This window comes from Lepidothrix coronata, unplaced genomic scaffold (genome assembly GCF_001604755.1).
Source record: "Lepidothrix coronata isolate B3197 unplaced genomic scaffold, Lepidothrix_coronata-1.0 Scaffold44, whole genome shotgun sequence".
NCBI lineage: Eukaryota > Metazoa > Chordata > Aves > Passeriformes > Pipridae > Lepidothrix > Lepidothrix coronata.
Window position 1 is genome coordinate 2359276 of NW_016690224.1, and position 26464 is coordinate 2385739.

The 26464-nt window shown below is 48.1% G+C and overlaps 1 protein-coding gene across 1 annotated transcript in view; it reads left to right on the plus strand.

The window, feature by feature from the left end:
- Positions 1-15949, plus strand: part of GRK3 (G protein-coupled receptor kinase 3) — a 60289-nt gene extending 44340 nt beyond the window's left edge. Inside the window, exons 10-21 of the mRNA XM_017814373.1 lie at positions 2584-2662; positions 3092-3222; positions 4002-4096; positions 4932-5039; positions 7734-7800; positions 7989-8089; positions 9263-9329; positions 9766-9861; positions 12286-12448; positions 13216-13352; positions 14276-14389; positions 14912-15949. Of these exons, the coding sequence (XP_017669862.1) occupies positions 2584-2662; positions 3092-3222; positions 4002-4096; positions 4932-5039; positions 7734-7800; positions 7989-8089; positions 9263-9329; positions 9766-9861; positions 12286-12448; positions 13216-13352; positions 14276-14389; positions 14912-15073 (1320 nt within the window). The 3' untranslated portion in view covers positions 15074-15949. The remainder of the gene's footprint in view (positions 1-2583; positions 2663-3091; positions 3223-4001; positions 4097-4931; positions 5040-7733; positions 7801-7988; positions 8090-9262; positions 9330-9765; positions 9862-12285; positions 12449-13215; positions 13353-14275; positions 14390-14911) is intronic.
- The last annotated feature ends 10515 nt before the right edge of the window (positions 15950-26464 follow it).

Genomic DNA, 26464 nt, shown 5'->3' on the forward strand with positions numbered 1-26464 from the left:
TGCTCTGAGCACCTTTGTCCCCTGTTTGCTGTCATTTTGTGCTCCAGAGCCAGATGCTTGTCTTTCAAGGAAGGGTCAGAACCAAAGGTTTCCTTCTAGAGCACTTGTTAACGTGCTAATGTCTTTAAAATATCACATTTCTACAGGTTTTTTATAGTTATTGTAATATTTTTTTCCTTCCACGTGATTTATTATCAGAAATTTGACTTAAGCAGTTTTCTGGGCTCAATCCAGGATTGTTTGGATTTAAGGAACTCTTTCCAAACTGATCTTAATTCACACATTAATGTCATACTGTCATTTTCATCAGAGCAGAAACTTGACTGTAGCAAAGTATTGCTCTCCTGGGAAATTGGATTTATTGCTTTATGTGTCATTTAAAAATATAACTATAGGAGTTTTTTAATTTTTATGCTGGAAAATACTCTTTTGCAGTGGTTTTTATATCAGAAAAATACTACAGTACAGTTTTTCCTCTCTGTTACAGGGAGAAGGTAGTGATTAAATTAGGAATGCTTACATAAAAATGAGTTATGTATCATATTTACACTTCCAGATAACTTTTATTTTTAAAATCCATAAAAAACAGAAGCATGTTATGTTCTGGTGTAGTAAAACCCTTTTATTTGTCTGTGTATGGTGGTTAAATTCTAGCACTAAATCCTTCTGGGTAATTAGGTTGCTCTGAGATTTGAGGAGTCGTGCTTGGGGACACTTCTGAATTACTCAGTTGATACAGAAAATTAAGTTAATAACTCTACTAAAGCTGTTGTTGTGAAGTTTAGTGATACCTACAGTATCCCCAGTTCATAACCAGAGGTGGTATCTCGTGTTAGATGCTACTGCCTTGCCTACAGGCTCCTTATTTTTAGGCCCATCTGTGAATCTGGAGTTTTTCATGGATGTTCTGCAGGTGTTTCACACTCATCCCTACCTTCTGCAGGCGTTAGTTCTGCAGAGGGGTGTTAGGGGTTAGTGTTTGAAGAATTAAAATTAGCATACAGTTGGGTTTGAGTGTGAGGGCAGGATGTGTCCAGGCACTGTGGGGATCTCTGGGATTGCAGTCGAGCATATAGAGCTCTGTATTTCAACCTCATGGAAGGATGAACCAACTGAACTGTCTGGCTGGTGGGACAGTGCTGCTGTCCCTCCCTTTCCTGCTCCCCAGGGTGGCCCCGAGCCAGGCCCGCGGCCCCCGCACTGCCCAAGGCCGCCGTGTTTTGCTGTTTCTAAATTGGGAAGGAAACCAGTTCCTGTTAGAGATTCCCAGAGCTTTCACTATCAATACTACAGCGCTTAACACATTGTTTAAGTCACGTTAGGTCATGCTCGTGCTTCCTGCAGGGTGTCCTGGCTCCTCAGCAGTTCAGCTCATCTTGGATCGTCTTCCTGTTGGCCTCCGTGCCTTAGGGTTGGACGTGGGATGGTGCAGCCCAGCCTGGTCAGGCAGCCTGGCCATTCCTGAAGGGTTCATTGCAGACTCACCAAACAGCCCTTCATACCACGTCCTTCTAGTGGAAGGTGTCCCTGCCCATGGCAGGGGGTTGGAAAGAGATGAGCTTTAAGGTCCCTTCCAACCCAAACCATTCTGGGATTCTGTGATTCTGTTTTTTATGGCTTTGAAGAGGTTGATGAGGTAATAGCCACTCCCTGTTAATTAGCCAAGAACATCCTGGCTTGTACCAGCAGTAGTGTGGCCAGCAGGACCAGGGCAGTGACCATTCTTCATGGAAAGGGTTGTCCAGCCCTGAAATGGGCTTCCCAGGGCAGTGGTGGGGTCACCATCCCTGGGTGTATTAACAGACATATGGATGTGGCACTTGGGGACATAGTTTAGTGTTGGCCTTGCAGTGCTGGGGGAATGGTTGGACTCGATGATCTTAGAGGCTTCTCCAACCTAAACGGTTCCATATTTCTGTGAATTAGCCACTTGCATCCAGCACAGGCACAACGAAGAGGAAACTCTGCCAGCCTGCTGCCATGGTGGCTTTGAATGCATGTGCATTATGGAGGTACCAACATGCTGAGTAGACCTTTGGAATAAATAGGTGATTTTCCAGTCGTATTTCTATGGCTGCTTGTCTTGAACATCGGGTGAATTGAGGTTAAGGTGCATCAGGAGGTGGGGGTGTCATCCATCCCTGTCCCTGACTATGACCTCCCTCTTCAGTGACCTCCCAAATCTGCCCCGACCAACCTTGTGACCTCCCAAATCTGCACCCACTGACCTTGTGCTGTGGGCTTTGCACAATCTGAATGTTGCGGTTGCTGCTTCCCGAGCATTGCACGTGCTCCTGAGTCCCAACTTCCTGCCTGGTGTGTTCATGTCCCTTCAGTCCTCTGCTGGAAATGCTGCCGGGGAGCCGAGGGCAGCGGCGGTGGCAGATCGCCTTCACTGTCACCTGGGCAGGGGACCTCAGCCAGGGACAGGGGTTACCACTGGAGCTGCATTTCCTGTCTGGGTGAGGATAGAACCTCTGAATGTTGGCAAATATCACAGGAAAAATATGACATGTATTTTTAGCTTCTCCAAGTCACACTTTGCTCATTATCCGTGGTGACCTCTTTGCTTTTCCCTTCCAGGACTGTCCTTTTATAGTCTGTATGACCTATGCCTTCCACACCCCTGACAAACTCTGCTTCATTCTGGACCTCATGAATGGTAAGCAAGACTTAAGCAGATGATGATGATGTTACAGAAATTTTGGCAGGAGGTTTGCTGAGATGCTTGGTCCCTCAAGCCTGGGCTGCTCTATGTGCTGATCTGTTCAGTTCTCCACAAACCAGTGTGTGTTAGTGCCTTTTACTTGCTGTGGAAATCCTTTGCAAAAAGACTTAAGTTGCTGGATTAGTCACCGAGTGCAAATGTATATGAAGTAAATGTATTTTTAAAATGCAGTTTCAGATAGGTCAGATTTATTTATTAACTTTCTCAGCTATTCTGTCACTATAGGACTTGCAGAGGGCAGAACTGAGTCTATCTACTCCACAGGTGATAAGAACCTAAAAATGCTGTGCTGTTCCCCTCCGTCTGCCTGCGGGGCAAGATTTTACTGTTTATTTAATTGCATCTCCATTCTTCTTGTTGTAGGAGGAGATTTGCACTACCACCTCTCCCAGCATGGAGTGTTTTCTGAAAAAGAAATGAGGTTTTATGCTACTGAAATTATCCTGGGCTTAGAACACATGCACAATCGCTTCGTGGTGTACAGAGACCTGAAGGTAATGGTTGGTGACTGCATCACATAGGCAGCAAATAGTCCAGGCACACTGACAACAATGGATTATCTCACCTGAAACCTTTTCTGGGGAGGATTATTTCTTTTATCTGCCTGATTTTTGTAATAACTTTTCAAAATCTTTCTAATCCATGCCATTATCCAGTTTAACCAGGCTGGGAGAGGCTTCCTTGGGATCACAATAAATCCTGTGCAGTGTTACTTATCTCCCCTGCTGGGTTACAGGAATAATTTAGAGAATACACTGTATTTCTGGGTGCCCTGAAAGAGGCCTCTGTGTGTGTAATGGGGGACTAACAGGAGGACAGTTGCTGGGGGTGTTTCACTGACAGTTGGGAAGTTGAGGACAGTTCCCAGAGAGGTGTCCCTGAGCCAAATGGCAATAAAAGGGGACAAAAGTCTGCACAGAGATTGCAAATAAAAGGTGTAAGAGCCACACACAGACCCAACTGTGAAAGAACCAAAACCAACTAGGACTTGAAGCCAAAATAGATTTATTCATTTATTATGTGCTTTGTGTTTCAAACCGTGCCTGGTTTTTCTCTTCTGTTATTCAGTATTTCACAACCTGTGGAGTTGATGGTAGTGCTCTGTGAGAATGTAGATTTTACCTAGAAAGTGTCTGGTATATTGATGTTAAATAAAAAAAGGTAATTACCAATTACCAGAGAGTATTGATGTTTGAGTTACTGTGTTCTGAGAATTTGCAGTTCTGTCAGATGGAGGATTCCAAGCAGTCACCTTCCTCTGTCTGATTTCCAGCCTGCAAATATCTTGTTGGACGAACACGGGCACGTGAGGATATCAGACCTTGGGCTGGCTTGTGATTTCTCCAAAAAGAAGCCACATGCCAGCGTGTAAGTATTGTGTCTGCGAGCTCTGCTGTATGTACAGGTAGTGCTAAATACGTCCTGAATTTGTCTTTATAATTTAACTTTGCCTGAAGGAATAAAATGACACATGTGTGGCCCAGACTTGCTAAGCTGGAGGCTCTAATGGGGTTTTTTAGTCTCCTCTCCCTGTTTTCCTGCACAGTTGTAGCAGCTGATGTGTAGGCATGGCTGGGAGATGACACATTATTTTGGAATGATTCACTGCTCAGAGAAGAACCTGACTGAGTTAAAGTACCAGATTGTTTTAATTGTCCTAAATGGATAATTAAATATTCCAAAACTGACTAAAAAACAGGACTTATTGTGTCTTTCTGGATCTTTGTGGAACTGGAGGTAGATTTGGTTCCATTCTGCCTCTTGGCATTAGGTCTTAACTGGGATCTGACTTCCTGGGGTTGTGTGTAGATTCACATCTTACCTGACATGTTTTATTCTTAGGTCCTCATTTGCCCTGATTTAGTCTCATAATTTATGCAAAAAGGAAAGCTCCAGCCTGTCACACCTCAAAAGATTTGCAATTCAGTAGCTTCTTGAAAAAAGTTCTTATGTTTTGATTGTGTCAAGGGTAAAAGCAATACCTGGTGGCCTCTTCTAGTGGTACCCAGGTGGTGAGTTTGGGAGGAGGGGTCCTGTGGTCACCCAAGTGTAGGTGAAAGGAGACATAGGAAACCCACTGAAAGCAAAATAAAATCATGGTTAAAATGAATTCTTTTTAAATTAGACTGTCTTATTGAGAAAACACTGATTTTTAATGATGGTGTTGGTCGTAATGAAGCTTTTTCCCCTTTCTGCTCTGCAGAGGTACCCATGGATACATGGCCCCCGAGGTGCTCCAGAAGGGCACAGCGTACGACAGCAGTGCCGACTGGTTCTCCCTGGGCTGCATGTTGTTCAAACTGCTGAGGGGGTGAGTGAAGGCTCTTCTTCTTTCCCTTTTGAGCCTGGGCCTGCTCATTGCCTGTCCCTTCAAATGCTAATATGTGATGTGTTACAGATTACCTGAAATGATACCTGACTTCCCACTCTGCAGCTTAGAGCACGTCTGCACGTGAGACTAAACCAGGCTTTTCTCTTGCAAACCAAACCAAACCCAACCCTGTGTCCTGTAGCAGGTGCAGGTGTGGGACATGAGGAAGACAGATGCTCTCTCTGCTCTTTGACTGCTACTGACAGCAGTTTACTCATCTCTTGGCAGCTGATAGTATTTTAAATGCTGTGATGTTACTCACTGCTCAAGTGCTCTGAGCAGCCCTGTTAAATTATGGGCTTCATTTTATGCCTAAGACCTGCTGTTGTGGTGAAACTCTTGGCTGTACTGTTCCCTTTTTATGGGATACTCAGCCTTCCCTCCTTCAGAGTTTGGGTCAGGTACAAAGTTTGAATCCTTCCATGTGCTGAAGCTGTCTTGTTACCTTATCAGTGTCCAAAGGTACATGATAATTACAGCTTTACCAGCAATTACCTTCTTATTAAACTTATATGTGTAGAATTGTTTAATACCACAGGATTTATCTGAGCAGTGAACAAGCACTGATGGGCAAGTGCTTGTTGGAAATGGCATCTTCAGTGTTAATGGCAAACCAGAAGAAATCTTTTAAGCTTTTCGCAGTACTTCTGTGTAAAGATCGTGTCATTCTGTGTCATTAGATCATCCTGTGTCCTCACACATAATTAACTATAATTAATTATAAGTTCTAATCCCTGTGCAGACACTGTACAAAGGAAGGTCAGTGTGAAACTCGTGAATTGAACTCTCGAGCTGTATGAATTTAACATTAATTGTGCACAAAATAGACTAGAAAAGTGTGCAAATAAATGTGTTTAAATTGCCAAAAACATCTATTTCAAAGTACAGACAGTGTAGCTGGGAGCAGTGCTCTGTTGAATATTAATTGAAGAATTCTGTAGGAAGCAGGACATGGTGGGTTGGGTTTGCTGGGAGGAGGGAGGAGACCATCTGTCACACACAGAATTCCAGAATGGGGTTGGAAAAGTCCTCCAGGATTATCAAGTCCAACCTGTGACCTATCCCCACCTTGTCCCCCAGCCCAGAGCACTGAGTGCCATGTCCAGTTGTTTCTTGGACTCTTCCAAGGGTGGGGAGTCCACCACCTCCCTGGCAGCCCCTTCCAAAGCCTGCCCACCTTTCCATGAGAAAATTCCTCCTGATGTCCAACCTGAACCTCCCATGGCACAGCTTGAGATCTTGTCTCTCATCCTGTCCCTTGTTCCCTGGGAGCAGAGCCCGACCTCCTCCCGGCTCCACCCTCCTGTCAGGGAGTTGGAGAGAATCACTGTGGACTCCTCATCCTGTCTTGGAGACCCTTTCTTCTGAGTCAGTTGGGCACAGGATTAGGGCATCCAGCTGACTGTGACATGGCCCTTCCCTCTCAGGATCGAAGCTGTGTGACAAACACACTGCACAGGGATAAATGATCCCATTTCCCACAGACACTCGGGCTGGCTCAGGGAGATCTCAGTCTTTTGGGCTGTGGTTCTCCCTGACAGAGATGTGTGGGGTGGTATTGGTGGTCGGCCAGAAGCCAGAGCATTATTCACTGTGAACTATCCTTCCTCATCTGTTCTGAAGCCAATTAAAACACATCCCAAAACAAGGGTTGGGCACATGGTGCCTTTTCTTGGTGTTTAGTAAATTTAGTCTGGCACAAAATCTGCCCATAAGTCCCCAGTGAATCATTTGCTTCCCTGATCTACTCAGAGCCTCACTGTCAGAGTACAGGAGGCTGTGTGGGAGCCATTTATTCTTACCTGTCATGCCTGGAAACAGACAAATGGAAGTCCTGGTTTGTCCATCAGATCCATTCATCAGAACATTTTTGAGGATAAAAGGAAAATAACTCTGGAGTAGCAGGTCTCCAGTTGAAACATGCTAGTACGCACTGCCATGTGGCAAGACAAAAGGCTTTAGAATAGCTAATTAATGTAATTGATAAGTTTTGATTTTGAAAAATATCATCCCCTCATAAATCTAATTAAAAAATCTCATACTACGATGCTGCTTCTTTCTTTCATGCTGTTGATGAAGGACTGTGTGAAAAATCTCTAATGTTTCACGGTCTTCTATAGCTTAAAGGAAAAGTCAAACTCAAACCAGAATTTTAAAGCAGGAAAGGGAAAAAGCTGATAATGTACCAGATAGCATCAAATGTCTTCCCAGTGGCTGATGCTGTGGGATTTATGATTACCCTCTCCTTCATCTGCTTACTTGAAGGTTTTACTTCATTCTCCCTTGTAGAGGAGTGATGAGTTCAGTTTCCATATATAAATCCGTGTTTTTAAACCCCTTCGTGTGATGGCTGCTTGGGGTTTCCCTGTTAGGTGAAACTCTTCAGGTATTTGGAAGACAGACTTACTTGGTGAGGCATTTGAAACACATCTTTAAGGACAGATCACTGAGTTTGAGAATCACCCAACCTCCTTCCCACCTTCCTGTGGAGTAACTGGACGGATTGTCCTACAGGACAGGATTTATGAGGGGGAAGGATGGGGCTAACAGGATGCTGCACGCTTTCCTGGGTTTGCCACAGCTGAAATATTCTGTGACTTGACATTTATTAGTGTGGTTTTTTTGTTTCCACAGGCACAGTCCTTTCAGGCAGCACAAAACCAAAGATAAGCATGAGATCGACCGGATGACGCTCACCGTGGTAAGGCCTGGGCGCAGTTACGCTCCCCATGTTATTAAACTCTTATTTCCCCTAAAAACTGGAACTACACACCTGTACATGGCTGTATTTGCACATGGGAGAGTTGTTTACAAACACTCTCCAAGAAAAGAAATCAGATCACACGACCTCCATCGTGAAATATCTCTTTGTACTTCCTTTCCTCGTAGAATGTGGAGCTCCCAGACTCATTTTCTCCTGAACTGAAGTCCCTTCTGGAAGGGCTCCTGCAGCGGGATGTGAGCAAGAGGCTTGGATGCCAAGGAAGAAGGTAGGTGTTGTCTTCTCCTTGGACCACTGCCTTGAAAAATTTCCACTTCTCTGTCAATGAGTGAATTCATTTCAAGTAAAAATCTGCTTCCTGTTGTGAGGATTTTAATTTTGGAAAGAGAACATTAAAAAGTGCATGGAATTACATTTCAGCTTCCTTTGGTTTGGACACATTTTTTGGACATTTTCTGTCCTTAAAGCCTTCCCCCGAGTTCCCTGCAGTCATACTTACATTGGGTGGTGTTCCTACTTCTCATCCCTGGGTTGTTTTTCTGGTTTTGCCTAATCTGTTTTGGCATGAAATCATATGACTTGACTCAGACAAACTGATAGGAAAATTTATTGCTTACATTTTATCTGTGATGATAGGAGCATATTACACAGAAAAAAAACCCCAATCCCAAAGGAAAGAAGCTGTGAATATTGCTGGTGCTACCTGTGTCATTTCATGGTTCTAAGGAAAAGGCTTTTTTTTTTTTTTTGTTGGTTTCTTGACTACAAAACACTCCTTGCTCCTGCCAAGCTTACCTCGTTGTAGGTGTTCATGAGATTGTTGTTATCAACTGTTTAAGAAGTCAATGTGAGACTGGGAGAGTAAACAAGGAGAGAAGTAAACAACTGTTGAGAAACCTTTGGGGATGTGTGATGACAGGTAACTGATGGCCCTGAGCCTGGGGCTGGCTCCAGTTCCAGTGGGAAATTCAGAGGGTTTTTGTCTTGGAGCCTTCTTTGATAATGACCTGAGATTGCTTTTCCTTGGGGCCTATCAAGAGTAGTGGCTCATTTTCCCATAAAATTTGTGTACTGTGAAATGGTGTGGAGTAATCTGGTTACATACAAGTAGTGTTTGGGATGTGACACAGCTCAGTGTATAGGATCTGGCACAGGTCAGCGTTTGGGATCTGACAGCAAAGGAATATCCTTTGCTGTTTGAAATGATGGGCTACCATCAAGAGTGCTTCCCTGCCAGCCCTGCAGCACTATTCTGAGTGTTTCCATATGAAAATCTTTTCTCCTGTTGTTTACTTCAGAATTTTTATTTTTTTCCTTGCAAAAAAGAGCATTTCCCTGATGTTTTCAAGTGATAGAAATGTGACCTTTGAAGGCTTTGTATTTCTTGAATGCATTTGAAAAGCCCTTTCATTTGTTGACTTCAGTCATTTTTATTTTGCAGCGCACAAGAAGTAAAAGAACATCCTTTCTTCAAAGGCATTGATTGGCAGCAAGTCTATTTACAGAAGGTAAAGGATGAAGACAGTAATTTTAGCTTACTTGATTAACAGTAACAGGAAAATAAGCCCAAACAGGTAATGGACAGAAAACTTCAGGATCCCAATCCCTAGCACATGTGCTCACTGGCACAAATATGATGAAAGCTGCTGAATATTCATCACCACAGATCTCAGTAGTGAATTATCATTTTTTCAGTGTCAAATGACTGCATGGTTTCTTCAACTTAACTGTCTCTAAACTGAAGAGTTTTTTCCCCAGATTTTTGAAGGAGCTTCTATTAAAGAGTGGCAGCAACTTTGGGACAGAAGTTTAATTTCAAGGGACACGCTCTTGCACAGCCATGTATCATTTGTGCAAAAAAATAAAAAGTCTGTGTACAACTCACAGAATGGAGTTAAATAATGTCCATTATGTTGTCTTTAATTATGCTGCTTTAATTTCTAGTACCCTCCTCCACTGATTCCTCCCCGGGGAGAAGTGAATGCAGCAGATGCTTTCGATATCGGGTCGTTTGATGAAGAGGACACTAAAGGCATTAAGGTACTCAGCTTCCACTGAGAGGTGGAGGGTGGCACTGGGACTGCTGTGCTTGACTTTCCGTGTGTGCATGGCATTCCTTTGCTTCGGGGCTGCTGGATGTGCAAGGAATTCCTTCAGGTTGGGAAACTCAGTCCATGCTGGTACCAAAGAGATACCTTGGGCTGGTTCCCTGGGTTGTTGTTTGCCAAGTCCTTAGGTTTTTAAATTGACTGAAATCTACCTTCCTGTCAGAAGTGTCGTAGGATCATGGAATACCCTTGTGGCAAGGGACCCACAGGGATCATCAAAGTCCAACTCCTGGCCCTGCACAGGACACCCAACAATCCCATGTCCCTGAGAGTGTTGTCCAAATGCTCCTTGAGCTCTGGCAGTTTTTTATGACAAACCAAATATTTCAAACGGTCAGAAGACAATTGGGAAAGCCTCATGTTTTCAAGAACACCTGATGGTTTATAGGTTTAAAAATTGTGATTATTTTCTGATAGCTGGGATAAATTGAACTAAACCTTATTTTAACAGTTTAGTGGTCAGAGAGTGCAGTGGAAAACTCTTAAAAATGGCAAACTGTGTATTGATGTTAGCAATGTATTAAGTTAGAAAAGTGCTGAAAGAAACTTTCAGGTTCTGGTATTATCAAAAATCTAATGAAAAAATATAAATGAAAAAAAAAAAGAAGTTGAAACTGCTGGCCCCTTTAGGACTCACATGAAGGTTATGTGACCCCCCTGTGAATATCTTCCCTCTCTGGAGCTTCTCTGGGACTTAGGGACAGCAAGTGAGTCAGTGCTTTTCTTGGGTCTGTCCTCTTCATTCTTTTTATCAGACATTTCTGCAGTAGATCAGACCTTATTCTTGTTATTACAGAAGTGAGTCAGGAGAGAAACTAATTGCTCTAAACTTGGTAAGCAAAAAGCCACACTGAGTACTCACAGAGCCTGAAAAGGAGCTTGTCTGTCAGTGTCACCTGCTGTGGTGACAGAAGTTGGCACTGAAAAGACTTTATGTGTTTAAAGAGAAATGCAGAGAGCCCAGGAGGTTCTTTATTCCAGAAAACTCCACGTCTTCAGTGTTAGTCTAGCAGGATTCCAGTCTTCTGCAATTCTGGAATGCCAGAATCCAGAGGAACGTTTTGCAAGGAGAAACCGGTTGGTCTTTCTGGTTATTGAGTGGATCAGATATGCTCAATAGTATGCATTATTGAGGATTCATGTTACTGGATGTGAATCATATACCCAGGTCACTGCCATAGCACCTCCAGTTTAATCTCAGGATTGAATAGTTCAGTCTGCCTATAGGATAAATTTACTTTTAGGGATGAGTCAGTGAGAGATGTCAGGTCCAGCCTCCCTGGAGTGTCACAGGCCTTTTTAGGGGACTGGGTAATTCCTGCCTCTGAGTCAGTGGAGCCGGAGCTGCCAGTGAGGTGTCAGGAGCCCTCTCTGCCCGAGGACACCAGTTTGAACACCTTGCTGTGCTCTGTGGCCCTTGGGGATTATATTTATCCTGCAGAGTGTCCTGTGACCCCAAGAAGAACACGTGAGCTTTGGGATTACCAGCTGGAGAGCCAACAGTGGATGCCTGTGGCTTTTCCTCCTTACTTGGGTGCTGTAGGAAGTCCCTGGAACTGCAGAGAAGTCTTCTCTATGTGTTTTTTCCTGCTGTGATACAACTATGGATCTCTGAAAGGAGGAGCATATGTACTCCAGGAGTGCCTGGCCTGGCTGTAGAAGGAGAATTAAGCCAGGTTTTCCTATTGTGCTCCTGCAACTGCTGCAGCATCACTGCATCCACATGACTTTAAGCCCTTCCAGGGTTGGGGACTCCACCACTGCCCTGTTTCAGTGCTGGACAACCCTTTTGGTGAAGAATTTTTCCTAATTTCCTTCAGTGCAATTCAATTTAAGGACTCAAAGGTAGAGGAGTAAAGAATCCTTATAACAAGAAAATTGAGGTCTGTAGCACACACTGCTGAATTTTGTAGAATAATTATTAAGAATGTAAAACCCAGCTGTGGAAACATGGAAAGCATTGCTGTGGAAAAGGTATCTTTTCATTTATTCATGGAATTTTTGTGCTGAGGAAATTTTTATGCAACAAAGTTAAGAATGCTGCTGCTTGTATTTGAGTAATTATTTAAATGTGAAGTCTAGAGAACATTATGGGACAATGTTGAGTGAGGAGCTAGCTAGAGCTATCAAACCGAACAAGTTTTGAGCAGGTGGCCTGTTATCTGCACATAAATTAGTATCTTTGCCTAGATTAGTGTCTGTGCTTCTCTTGCTTGCATCTGTTTGTTTTGTGAAGGTTTGAGCTCAATACAGCTTTTTAAATAATTTTGTTGTATGGATAATTATTAACTGTTGGGGATAAGAATAGTGAAAGTTACTAAAATGTTGGGTTTTTATGTTGTTTTTCTCTTGCAAGTTGCTTGATAGTGACCAGGAGTTATATAAGAACTTCCCTCTGGTAATATCGGAGCGTTGGCAGCAAGAAGTAGCAGAAACTGTTTATGATGCAGTAAATGCAGACACAGATAAAATTGAGGCCAGAAAAAGGGCTAAAAATAAGCAGCTTGGCCACGAGGAAGGTAATCTGTCCTTACACTTCTCTCATCTTTTGCTCCTAGATAGTAATTCCTGTGCTTGGAGTTCCACACCACACACTCCCGTGACTGTCATTCACCGGGAATCGTTAGAATTCGTTTAGTCACTGTTGTGTTGCTTAAGATGTTTGTTAATGTTTTGAAATGCTGACTGATGACATCACACTTTGGAAAGAGTATCATAGAATCATAGATCATGGAATGGTCTGGGTTGGAAGGGACCTTAAAGATCATCTCGTTCCACCCCCTACCATGGGCAGGGATGCCTTCCACTAGACCAGGTTGTTTCCAAGCCCCATCCAGCCTGGCCTTGAACAATTCCAGGGATGGGGCAGCCACAGCTTCTCTGGACAACCTGTGCCAGGGCCTCCTCACCCTCACAGTGTGTGGGGTTTGATTTCATGATCAGGAGCTGAGAAGGGCCCCTGGAGGTCCTGTACAGCAAACTGCAGCCTGCGATTTGCATCAACCCCTCAGGCTTTGGAGAGCAATATCCAGTTCTTTTAACAGTCTTTGTTGAGATACTTTTTTAAGAACCGAGTGTGTTCTTGGTTACTCCACTGCAGGTGCATCAGCCCATATAATTAAGGCAGAATTGGGGCTGTGTGTGCACACACAAGCAGCATTTCAACCTGCTGAGTGCACACTGAGTGCCCCGTGCCCAGGACTCCATCCCTTCTCCACAAAGCTCCCTGCAGAATGCTTTTAGGTTGCACCTTGGTTTGCTTTGCTGATATTCTCTCTTGTTTTAGATTATGCCCTGGGAAAGGACTGTATAATGCATGGATACATGCTGAAATTGGGGAACCCCTTCCTGACTCAGTGGCAGCGTCGTTACTTTTACCTCTTCCCAAACCGGCTTGAGTGGCGAGGAGAAGGAGAGTCCCGGGTAAGTGAGGCTACACTGGGAGCAGCACTGGAATGCAGGTGGAGGTGCAGGAACATCTAAGGACTCGTGCCCAGGTGTTCCTCCTGTGGAAATGGTTTATCCCAGTAAATGCCCTGTGGATTTGAGTAACTTATCTCCAGCATCGCTGTAGTTAATCGGTAGCTACACTGCACGGAGGAGACATAAAGTTGACTTGAGAAACCTGTTTACTCTGTTTTGTTATGTTTTTAAAGGAATTTGGTAGTTGATGGTGTTGTTTTTCATTTAGGACCTCTGGACTGTTTATACAAAAAAACACAAACTGGTAAGGTGTCAATGCTATAGCATTTTGTTTCCAAGAAAATGCTATAGTGACTGTAGTGTAGCCCAGCTGTGCTCATGTGCAGGGCAGATATTTTGTGTATTTAGTTAAAGAAGGGTTTGGAATTTTAAGACATTGTGTCCTCTGCAGTCTGTAGGGAAAGCTTTCCTGCACACTGCTGTGTATGTTCACTTTGGAAGTATTTAGTGCTGAAATATTCCCTTTTAGCTCTTAGAAATAGTAAGATTGGCTTTTATTTTTAGCAGCAGTAATACTTGGAAAATGTATCAAATTATATGCAGCTCTGGAGGGAAAATAGTGAATATTCTGTTTGCAGACACACCTATTTGTAGATTCTTATTTCATGCTGTCATTTCTGGCTTTCAGAGCTGATATTCCGTTGTCTCTGTTGAAGCAACCAAGCCCCTTGTAAATGTCTCTTACCTTATAATCTATCTTTAGTTCATGACCCAGCCTTCAGAAATAAATGTTTGTGTAATGAATCTTAATGTTCATAACTTAATTCATGTGGGGAGTCTAGAAAAATGAGATAGTGACTTTTCTTTGATGGGCAGCAGGGTTTTTTTTCAATTAATTCTCTGCTCTTTTGCAAATGCTGCAGCAAAACCTGCTGACAATGGAACAAATAGTATCTGTTGAAGAAACACAAATTAAAGATAAGAAATGCATCTTACTGAGAATTAAAGGAGGAAAACAGTTTGTCCTACAGTGTGAGGTAAGACACTTGTTTTTTGATAACTTAATCAGAGTGTTTTGCATATGATAAACGACTGACAAGTTTTCAGGTCTTCCTGTTACATGTTAACTAAGGCCCTTTGTGAAGCAGAGCTGAAGTGTTTATCACACTAGAGTTTTGGAAGCAGGAAACCTGCAACTGTGCCAGTTCCTGTCATGGATTTCAATGGTATTTGGGCCAAAACGAGTTCAGTTTATTAAATAGCTAAAAACTTCAAAACTACTCAAGCTCCGCGGGCTCCGAGGGCCTTGTTGTCTCATGTGTCACTGCAGGGAGTTGCTGTAGCTCATGTGTTTGCCAGGGGGAAGTGCAGGAGTCCTCAAAACGTTGTGTCCAGCCTTCGGTGGGGCGATGGAGAAGCCGAGGGCTGCACATGGGCAATACCCAAAGCTGCTCGTTCCTTCGGAAAATTAAAATAACCTCCTTAAGGTGCTGTGTAAGACAGAAGACGCTGTTGGCCGGTTACGATGAAGTGCCAAACTGCTTCTGTGTCTCTTTCAGAGTGACCCCGAATTTGTTCAGTGGAAAAAAGAGCTGACAGAAGCTTTCACTGAGGCCCAGAGGTTGCTGCGCCGGGCTCCAAAGTTTCTCAATAAATCTCGCTCCACGGTTGTAGAGCTCTCGAAGCCACCGCTCAGCCACAGGAACAGCAATGGCCTGTAGGAGACACGAGCCACGTTCACGCAGGGAGAGCTACTTGGTGAACATGCAGAGTGTCCCAGAACCCTTATGAATGACTTTGTGCAATCCTGGACGCGGGATGTGCTTAGAAGAGGAGGAATTAGATGTTTACAGCGTGGGATCATGTCAGAACTCTGTCTGTGGAGGCTGTGAAGACTGGAAGGGTGGCGGGTGGATTCCTGCTCCTGCAGCGGTGGAAGTCACCAAGCGTAGAGGCTGCTCCTTGCTCCCACGTGTCCCCACTCCCGGCGGGGACCTGGATGTGCTCCGTTACTCTGGAACTACTGATGGAAGGAAGAGGCTGTTTTCCCTGCGATCCCCTCGTTTGGTGGCACCAGGCCTGGGGCTGGCGCAGGTGCTGCTGGCTGGGGTGACACTCCATGGTGACACCGACAGACCCGGAGCTGCCGCCCTGTTGGATGCCCCTCACTCTGTCGTGTTGCCATGTCCTTTCCAACCATTACTGCTGACTCTATAATAACCTTTCTCCATACTGCTGATGATCAACAGTGTGACTCTTATGCACTTCAAAGTACTGAATTCTAACTGTCCTGTGGTTTAAATGTTATTGCTACTTCATGGGAGCGTTGAACTCGAATTATTCCCTTGGTTTGTTGTACTCACTAATAGTAGCTACCACCGTTTTGCTTCTTCTACGTATATGCAGTACTATAACTGACACAATAGAGTAATAATTGGTGAAGAGGAATTTATGGTAGCTTCATCTAGTGCTCTGTTGTATAAATTGACTATTTTAGCACAGTTTTTAAAGAGCAGATTCCTTTTGACAAGTTTACAGTGAACATAAAGACAGTTCTTTTCCATTTCAGGTCAACTGCACTTTTTAAAAATTAAAAAGAAACTATTCAAATCCAATGCATTCTAGTGCATGTGCTGGGTTCAAATGTCTGGGTACCTCGGTACGTATTCCGGATCACTCCAGTTCTGGGACTCGTGGATCCTTCTCTGTTGTACACAGGTGTGTTCTCATAGCATAGATATCCCAGTTTTCTCTGTAGCTTGGCCCAGGAGGTTCGTGCACATATCACACAGCTCAGCTTGTGAAAGGATCTTTGATTTTTCTCTGCTAAAGAGTTCAAACTGTCCACATTGTAAACAGTCTGAGAAAACTGAGTGTGGTACTGACAGAAGGAGCTGATCCAATGCCCGGTTTATATTAATTCTACTTGAGGCATCAGTCCTGTGGTGCTGAACTCTTGCTGAAGTCAAGATCTAACCCTGAACTGTCTGACAACTTCAAGCTCATCAAGTCAGCCTTGCCCTGGGTGTTGTGATTGTTCGTAAGAGAGAGGTCAGGGCTGAATTTAAGCTTTTTTTCTGATTCAGTGAACACCTTTGAGAAGATTTTCTTCCCAACTATGTAGGTACAACCCTCATAGTCCCTAAAGACAATGGGAATTGTGTCTGGTAAATGAGAGCAGAAATTGCCCTGACAGCTTCCCCCATCTGCCAAGTGTGCAAGTGTGTGTTGCTGTCAGACAACCACAGAGTTCCAGACCTCTTTCCTTGTAGAAAAGTAATAAAGTTGGCTGTATTTGCTTCTAGAAGTGGGGCTGGGTTGTCTGCAGAGCCCATGCAAACTCTCTCTGACCATCAGGGGCTTCATCAAAGGAAAAACGTTCTGGAAAATACCCTCTATGAGTCAGTGATTACTTTCAATGATTTTTTTTTCTCATTTATTTTCCAAATTATTTTGTGTAAAGGGTACCAGCCTCTCTGTCATTCCTGCTGATAAGTGTCTCAGCTGAGCATCTCAGCTCCTCTGTAAGGAGCAGTGTCAAAGGTAGTCGGTCAAAGGTTGGACTCAAAGATCTTGGAGGTCTTTTCCAACCTAAATGATTCTGTGACTCTTATGTGTGGTATTTAACAATGTTTGGAATAGGAAATGTCTCATGCCACTGGGTGTTGTTCAGCTCTCCCTACAATATCATGTGATTGGGTATGAAACGAAGGCTGTGTATTGACTTAGGAAATTACTTGTATTTTGGAGTTGGGATGGCCCCAGACTATCCTTATCACAGTCCTTACTGCCTCATCCCAGTCCACCCTGTCAGCTCTCCATCTCCGGTGAGAGTGGGGCAGTAACAGATTTGGTTTTCTTTAGTCAACTGATTTATTGACAGTTTGTAGGAGCTTTATTTGACTTACATATAACTGCTCTTAGGAGAGAAGAAGAGATTATTGTAGTGACAAACTACATAGTGACTCTTATGGGACCCCCATAAGAACTGGGGTTCTGGTGAAAGGGACTGGATCTGCTGGTGCAGAGGGAGAGCTGGAATTCCACCCTTCCAGCCAAAATCCTGGATACTGCCCCAAACTGCTCCTTCCTGGTGTAGGTACCAGAGTCCCTGAAGTTTTTATCTTGGACAAAGGTTCCTGATGGTGTCATTTTACATGAGAGTCTTCATCTGTGTGTGTAAAACCCTCATTGAACATGGAGAGCATCAGGCACGGCCTTGTCTGTTTTGCATTTTGACCATATTTGTAGGAGTTGTATTTTTGTTAATGTTCAGGGAAGTAAAGAAATTAGAACTTCAGGCATCCACAGCATTCACTCATCTGAGTGAATGATTAAACAGACTTTTAAACAAATTATCTGAAAGTCCTTTAAAAAAGCATCAGCTGGACTGAAGATTTAAGTGTGCGCAGGAATCGTTTCTGATATTCCAAAATGGAGAATTACACCTGGATAGGGCCATATTAAACACCCCCTGACACATCCATGTGTCTCCAGGGCTGCAGGGATCATATCCTGATTATTCCTTGTAGCTGGCAAATGCAGTAGGGCCAGATCCTGGAAAGCCAGCAGGAGTGATGGGATGGGAGAGAGCTGGGCTGGGGGTCCTGGGGCATTTTGAGGAGTTGCACCCCTGCTCCCTGTGCTTTTTTGATATGTGGGAGTTGCTGTAAATTAATGTCTCACTTGAGTAATAGGGATACAGTGAATTCTGGCCAAAATCAGGTTTCTATGAGTAGAAATTTAAGTGCAGGAGAAGCAAAGCCACAGTTATTCCTGCTGCAGGCAGAGTGAGGAACCACTTGGAGCAGGGATGAGTTTGGCTGGTGTCTCCTGACTGAGTCAGGTGCTCCTTTGGACGCCGGGTCAGATCAGGTGTCTCGTCATTACAGGTATAAATTTTTGTTACTCAGCTTTATTTGGTAACTGTTTTGCAAATTCATTTACCTGTTAAAGGAACATTTATGATTTTTTTCAATCCTTCACCCAAGTGTTGACTGTCCACTTCTCCAAGTGTAAAAGCTTCTTCCTGTTAGTTGTGTTGAGCTTTATATCTTGTTCTTGTCCCTGGTCCAGCACAGCCTGTAGCCACAGGCTCACAGGTTCTTCCCAAACTGTTGCTGTGAGATAAGCTGGAGTAATGCTGGAGTGGAGCCAGCTTGGATTGACATTCCTGGTATGCTCTCCCACCCCCCATTAGGCTTCAAAAAAAACTTGGAGCAGGCTAAAAATAGCTGAAAGTGTAGCTGGGAAGCCTGGCAGGTAGGGAGAGCAGCTCCAGGGATAGACCTCGGCTTAGTCACATTCAAATTTTCCTCAAATTCTTGGGGTTATCCTGAGCAGGGCCAAGAGTTGGACTTGGATGATCCTTGTGAGTCCCTTCCAACTCAGGATATTCCATGATTCCATGATTCAGCACCTCCCCTGTAGAAACCCAGTGGAAGTTTTTCTTTTCCCACTTCTGTCAAGGGGGAAAAAATGGAAATTGGATTATGAGGTTGGGTTTGGTTTTGATATAAATCAGGTGTGTGCAGCGCAGTGTGTAGGTGATGGAAACACTGGGTTTTTGTGTTAAAACAGACCTGTTTTGGTTGTGATCCTGTCCAAGTGGACACTGTTGTGCCCAGGAGAGCTGCTCAGGGCTTGATGTTGCCCCCCGAGCAGGACCGAGCCCCGGCACTGCGGTGACTCGGCACTGACATTCCTTGGGTTTACAGTAAATCAGCTCACGAAGAGTGAAATCCCTGGAGCTCTGAGTTGCTCTTTCCCTGGCAGCTGATCAGCTTTAGGACCAGGTTCCTTATTCCCATGTCCCACAGCCGTTGGCACACGGGTGTCTCCGTGCCCCTCTCAGCACGTGGCAGTGACACGGCTCCTTCAGCTCCGGGGTGTTCACACCCAGAATATCCCTGGAGGAAGGACTATTTGAAGTGTACAGTAGACAGTAAATAATTCTAGTTGTGTTGATTAATATAAGGAATGAGTCAGTTCTACAAATTAAAGAAAAAAAGCCTGAAAAGCGTATTTTGACAAAGCATAGTATTAATTTTAATATTGTAAAAAAAAAGGAGAATATCTAAAATATACAGAGAAAAGATGTATATCCAAATGTCTGAGGAGTTTCAAGATAATCTACTTTTGTTTCCTGTTGATTTCTATTCCATGGTGTACATATTGTGTGGATGGAACATTGGCTGTTTTAATACTATTGTTAAATTGTATTTTTATTTTGTGTTAAACTAATCACCACAGACTCAGCTTTATTTTGTTTATGTAAAGGTTGCTATGCTCTGTAGGTATAAACCCGAGAATTCTATTTTAACAGAAAAAGCATTTTATATTATTTATTAAATACATGTTTCTCCAACTTCTGACATTCCACAGAATTTCTGCTCCGTATGCGTATGGAAGTGGCAATTCCTTTCAAGCAGGATCAGCCAGCTTTATTCTGTTTTTCATGATAAAGTGGGAATAGTCTCCCTGAGGATGTGCAGCTCACCCTTGTCTCCTGGCACAGGGACTCTGGGCTCTGTCAGGACTATCTTGAGGTGGCTCATGAATGCAGAAGCACCGGGAAAACTCCTGCAGATCGACCCCTTGATGTGATGTTTCTAAATTTCCCCCTTATCTTTCAGCCTTCCAAGAGCAAGTGTTTATTCATATGTGTCTGTGCTAGGTTAATGAGAATCAGTGACCTAAATTGGGGCAAGGAGTCAGCTTGATGTTTGATACAGCTCAGCCATCAGCTCAGGGAAGTGCACAGCTCTAATTCCCAGGGTAAGGAGTGAGCAGAGGGAGAGCCCAGAGCGGTGCTGGAGCTGGAGAACTTGGCATGGGGACCAGTTGAGGTGTAGGGCAGAGATGGGCTGCAGGCAGCCACAGTCACCAAAATTTACGTACTGGAGATGGATTTGGTGTTTGAGGGTATCACTCGATCCTTAAAAACAGGCCAGAGCCTGCTGAGGCAGCAGTGGTGTCTGTCGGGGAGTCAGGGCCAGGGCAGGACCCTGCTCTGTGTCACATCCCAGGAAGGGAGCAGGTACTCCGAGACCCTGCAGGGACCATCCCTTGGGTGACCCCCATGCTGGACCCCCTCGCTGTGGGTACCACTCCTGGTGTCACTGAGAGTTGCTGCCACTGGGCACATCTGTAGAGAGCCAACCCCGGCACCTCCTTCCCAGGTGAGGTACAGAAATAGCCCCAAATTCAGCAGATCACCCATATCCTAAAAATAATTCCAGCTGTGAGCATGGCCTCTGTGGTTTGAGGAATACTCCAGGTATTACAGCACATGCTTTTAATTGCCAGTGTGGTGGAGCTGAAGGTCTGTAGTGGTCAGGGCTGATCCCCATGACATCTCTGGGGTGAAATCTGGCATTTTTCTGCTGCTGAAGCCCTCTCCTTGCTGAGGGGCTGCCTGGAGCCAAGGAGAGATCCCTGCTGTGCCTCTGCCATGGGGAGGGATCCCTGCCTCACCCTGGAGCAGTCCCTGCCTTCTTTCCCATTTCACCCTCTCATGCCTGTCTGATCCCACTGGATTTTGGCGTGAGCTGGAGCTGCTCCTGGAGGGAGGTAGAGCCCCATGACAGGTAAGACTGTGCTGGTGCTGGTGCTATTGTGGCTCGTTAGTGTCACCCCCCGAAAGGGGACACAGTGGGGACAGCACTGAGCCTGGTGTTGCTGGCCTGAGGTGTGTCCAGGCAGGGCTTTGATAGAAAACCTGAGGACAGGTGCAGGAAGGTGGTTGTTCAGAGTCAGAGTTTGTCCGGGTTTGTTTGGCACAATGTGTTCCAAGACTGGAAAAGGAGATGGACTGGGGTGAGGTATGGGCTGGGAAGAGACTTTCCTGGCTGTAGCAGGGATTTTCTCCTCGGAGGAAGGGAGAGAGCAGATGAGATGGCACATAAAAATTAGTCTGAAAAACAGAATAAAGCAGGAGCATCCTTGGAGAGGGGATTTGTGAGCACTTGCAGTGCCTCATTCGGTCCTTCAAAACAAAAAGGAGCAGATTCACACGAACAGCTACTCATGATGAGGGAAATGATCGAAAGAGAACCTGTCCAAAATGTGTAATTAATGGTAAGCAAAGCCAGGATCTGTAAATAACTTTAGATATTGTATCGATGAGATCATTCCTTGTTTTATGTACTTGGCTCTTTCCATATTTATTGTGGGGAGGAGGGTCCCTGTGCCAGGTGAGCTGTGGCACGTCCCTCGGGCTCCTCACGGACTGTCCTCGGAGTTTACAGCCCTCGCCCGTCGTGGTGGATGTGCCACACTCGGTTCTTTCCGCCAGTATTTTTTTAACGGATTATTTTGGCACAGCTAAGCTGCTTCTGTGTGTTGGTCAGTACAACTGCTCTCCTACGACCAGACCCCAATAAAAACCGTCCTTTGCGTGTGTGCTGGTGCCTGGTTCTTTCAGTGTCACCTGCCCCTTCCCGCTGGACTGGGACGGCTGTGCCAGACTGGGCAGCTGCTCACAGGGCACTGCTGGACTGACCCCCGTGCCCCATCACCCCGGCTGCCCCGCACACAGGTAAGTCCGTTTGCTCACCCCCATTCCTGCACACGGTGTTTATCCCCATTTCCCCTGCCTAGGGGCATGCTGGTTGTGTCCTGATGGTGGGACGGTGCTCGCTGTGCCAGCAGGGCCCTGGGGTGATCCTCAGCCCTGTGTCAGGGATCCCTGGCAGGGACTGGGAGGTGGGTGATGGGTGACCAGTGGTGGCTTTCCACCAGTGCTGGAGGGACCCCCAGGAGCAGACAGGCTGCCCCATGGCTGCACTGCCATCCAGGACCATGTGACAGACCATTCAAAACCGCGTGTCCTCCTGCCGTTCCTGGGTGTAATTGGGGCTGGTGAGATGCTTGGAGCAACCCTTAGTTTCCTGCCAGGTCAGTCCTGCCAGGTGAGTCCAGACTGACAATCCCATTTCCTTTCTCATTAACAGAGCTTTTCCAGCTGATGCCCTGGGCATGTCTGTGGACCTTCTCAGGTCAGATGTTGAGTGGCTGAGGGGGAGTTACACTTCTGCAGCTGGACTTGGCCTGAGCCAGGGCTCTGCACCCTGACTGGGGGTCACACTCTGTCCTGTGTGGTCACCACATGTCCACTCTGCTGACCCCCTCCCACCTGCCTTGTTTGGGTGCTGACCATGCTGGTGTTAGTGCCAGGGGCTATTTTGAGCTCTTCTCTCAGGTCCCTCTGCAGCTCAGCCCCATCTCAGGGTGGGGACTGGTGGGGAGAACTGGGGTGCTCTGGGGAGCCCCGTGCTGGAGCTCTGAGCCATTGATCTTGGGGATCACCCTGGGGTCCACTCCTGCAGCAGCAGAGCACCCCGGGTGGGCTCATGCCAAGCCACAGAGGTTCTCCCACTTCTGTGGGTTGCAAAAGTGTGCACCAGGGAAGGCACAAACTGCGTGTCAGGGAGGACACGGGTGACACGCGTGCCAGGGAAGGCACGGGTGGCACACGTGTGTCCCAGCCGGTGCAGAGGCCAAGGAACAGGGGAGCCCCGCTGTGCCACTGCCTCTCCCCAGTCGCGGCCCCGGTGCCACCGCCGCGGGTATTTTTAGCAGTGACATGTGTCACCTCAGCTGCCACCGCGGCGGGGGCGGGGGAGGCGTGCGCTGACCCTCCGCCGCTCCCCGCACGCCGCTGTCGCTCTCTCGCGGAGCCCGGTGCCGGCGAGGGCCGACAGCCCCCCGCGCCCGCAGCCCCCGCCAGGTACGGGGGCTCTGGGGGGACCTGGGGGTGGGGGTCGGGGTCCGGACGGGCTGTCTGGGTGCGCGGGGCCGTGGGGCCCTCGGCCGGGAGGGTTATTTTTAGTTGGGAATGGATGGCGATAGCGGCAGCCCCGGCTTCGGGGGCGGCTTCCAGGCACGAGGCTGTGCTGGGGAGAGGCTGCGATGGGAGAGGGGTTGGGGACGGGGACGGTGCTCCCTGCCCTGTGCAGGAGGTGGCCAGGGACCCCTCAGTGGCCTCGGCTCTTGGCACCTACCGGGATGGCAGTGGGAGCGAGTCCCAAACGGGGACCAGACCCAAATGGCCACGGCCCAACTGGGGCCACATCCTGCACCTGGATGGGGACAGAAGAGTGGTGGTGATGGTGGTCCCGGCCTTTGTTGGTGCCATGCTCTGTGCTTGGTCCCCTCCGTGCTCGGTTTCCCCACGTACAGGGCAGGACGGAGGGTCCGCTCGGGGAGGTGACGGTGCCCGGCCCCAGCCACCTTCCGGGCTCTGCCGGCGCCGCTCGGGGCCGGTTCTCCCCGGGGCCAAAGAGCCCCGGGTGAGGGGGACAGGGTGGGGGGCAGCGCCGGTCGCGGAGGGCACGTGGCCCTGGGGGCTGCCGCCCGGGAACGCAAGCGACATTCCTGAGCCGGCTCCTGGCCGCTCCGGAGCTCCTGCTCTTTTTACTGTACAAGGAGATGCGGCCGCCGGCAGGGCCGGGCGAGCCCCGGCGCTCTCGGGGCGTGAATGATCCCGACAGGTGAAGCCGGGGTCAGCCCGCAGTGGGGCACGGCCGGGCTCCCGCGGCCGCCCAGCCTGAGCCGGGGGGTCCCACCACCGACCCTCTGTGCTGCCACCTCTCCACGCTGCCTGGCCCTCGCCGGGGCTGGAGGTGGCTGCTGGTGGCAGTGCACTCTCCAGCACTGCCGCACCACCCATCCCCTTGCGCCCGAGCTGCCACGCTCCAGTCGGTGCTGTGAGCTCTGGTTGGGCAACCCCCAGCAAGGTCACTGTGCTGCCGGCCCGGCATAGCTTGTGGCACAGCCCTGGGGCCAGCAGCAGCCCCTGGCTAACTCTCTCCTCTCTCTCTGCCTGGCGTGTCACCATGTCTCTCCCCACAGCACTGTCCAGCCTCGCTGCCACCATGGCCATCTCCTCGCGCCTCGCGCTCTGGGAGCAGAAGGAAAGTCTCGGTCCGGGGTGGCCCCGGTGGTGTTTCGGGGCTGGGTGCTCGTGCCTTCCCGGGGGCTCAGTCCTGGGGGGGTTGCACTGCAGCAGCCTCTGGGGTTGCATCCCCACAGCTCCCTGCACACTTTGCTCCTGCTGTGTCCAACTCTGCTGGCTCCAGGCTCCTTTGCAGCCTGATTGTTTTGGTTTGGGTGATTTTGCTGCTGTTGGATGCACAAGGGTCTCTGCCTGTCTGAGCCTGGCTGAGGCCGCAGGGTTTGGTGCTGGTGCTGCTGAGCGGGGCTGTGGCTGGGAAAGCTGTGGGAAGTGGGGCTGGTTTTGGCCTGGGGCCTGGCACATAGGGATGGACCTGCAGGGCTGCATGTGGATGTGGTGATGCTGGAGCTGCTTCTTGACTCACTGCAGCCAGGACAGATCCTCCTGTGGCCGTGCTGGGGCAGAGATGGCAGTGCACGTGGGCTCCTGCTGCACCAGCCCTCGGTGGCTGTGGAAATCCAGGTGCTTCTCTGTGGGCTTTTCTACTCAGTGCTTCTGCTCGCCACAGCATACCCGAACCAGCCTGGTGCCCATGGGTGGCCTGTGGCCTTGCTGGGAGCCTGGGCAATGCCTGCAGCCACTGGCAGAGCAGAGCAGAGTGCTGTTCCCAGCTCCACTGCCACTAACGTGCCCACAGGGCTGTGCTGTGCCGTCCCCGTGCCCTGTCCCCGTGCCCACCCTGTAACCCACCTCTGCTCCTGTGAACAGATACGGGACGAGGACCGGGGGCCGCCCCCGTCCACACCCCCCCTGCTCCTGTCGGTCATCCCCGGGGGGTTCATCAAACAACTCGTGCGGGAGACCGAGAAGGAGGCCAAGGCAGCGAGACAGAGGAAGGAGAGCAAGGCGAGCGGGAAGGAGGAGGTGAGTGGTGGTGAACCCCACACTGCACCGGCGTGTCCTGCTGGGCCACTGTCCCTGTGTCCCTGGGTGTCCCCAGCTGTCCCCAGCTCAGAGAAACTCCTTGGGGGCTGAAGGGCTGTGTAGTCCCACGACACTGGCCAGAGTCAGGAATCTGAGGGTGTTTTGCATGAGCTGGGCTGGACAGCGAGGCCCAGGCTTGCAGCGTGGTGGCTGCAGCAAGCTGCAACCCTGCCCAGCTCCCAGCCTCGAGCAATTAATGCTGGAGAGTTCCTTAATGCAACTTGCCATTCTTGACCTGCTTAATTGGAAGGTGAGTAATTAAGCAGAGTGTGAGGCTCTCTGGTTCAGTGAAGAGTGCAGGAAGGGGAGCACGTGGGGCGTCTCCAGGAACAGCACCAAGCAATGACCCAGAACGTGGCAGGTGGAGGGTCGGGATGTGGCCAAGGGGGAGGAGGAGGCCACCACTGATTGCCACCCTGCAGCCAGGTCCAAGAAACCATGCACAGCCATTGGCTGCGCTCAGAGAGAGCGGGTCAGGGCTAGAGCTCCGTACAGGGCGAGGGCTGTACGTGGCATGGTCAAACCATGTGGGGTTGCAGCTCCCAGGGCTGGGCTGAGGTTGGGTTCTTTGCCCTGTCCCTGTCAGATTCAGCTCCTCTCCTTTGCTTGGCAGCCCGTGGGGAAGGACGGTGAGGCCCGAGCCAGGGACGCCCCAGCTGCCAGAGGAGGGGGGGCCAGTGAGGAGCCACTGCGGAACGGGCTGAAGGTAGAGGGGCAGGGGGGCAAGGGGGTCACAGCCCCCCCATGCAAGGAGCTGCCCCCTGAAAAAGCTGCACCGGGGGCCATCCCCAGAAAAACTCCATCCCCTGCACCCAGCCTGGCAGTGGCTGCCCTCAAACCAGCAGAGACACCCCCAAAAACAGCAGAGACCCCCCGCAAATCAGTGGTGGCATCCTCAAAACCAGCAGAAACATCCCCAAAAACAGCAGAAACATCCCCAAAACCAGCAGGAACACCCCCAAAACCAGCAGAGACCCCTCGCAAACCAGAGACAGCATCCCCAAAACCAGCAGAGGCTTCCTCCAAACCAACGAAGATCCCTCCCAAACCAGCAGAGACCCCTCGTCTGGAGGTTCCCAAGGTGGCAAAGCTGTTGTGCCCCAAGAAGAGCCCCAAGGACACCCAGCAAGGGGGCATCCCTCCAGCTCCAGTCCCTGCCCCCAGCCAGGGCCCCCAGCGTGGCAGCAAAGTCCCACCAAAGGAGGGGGACTCATCCAAGGGGATAGACCCC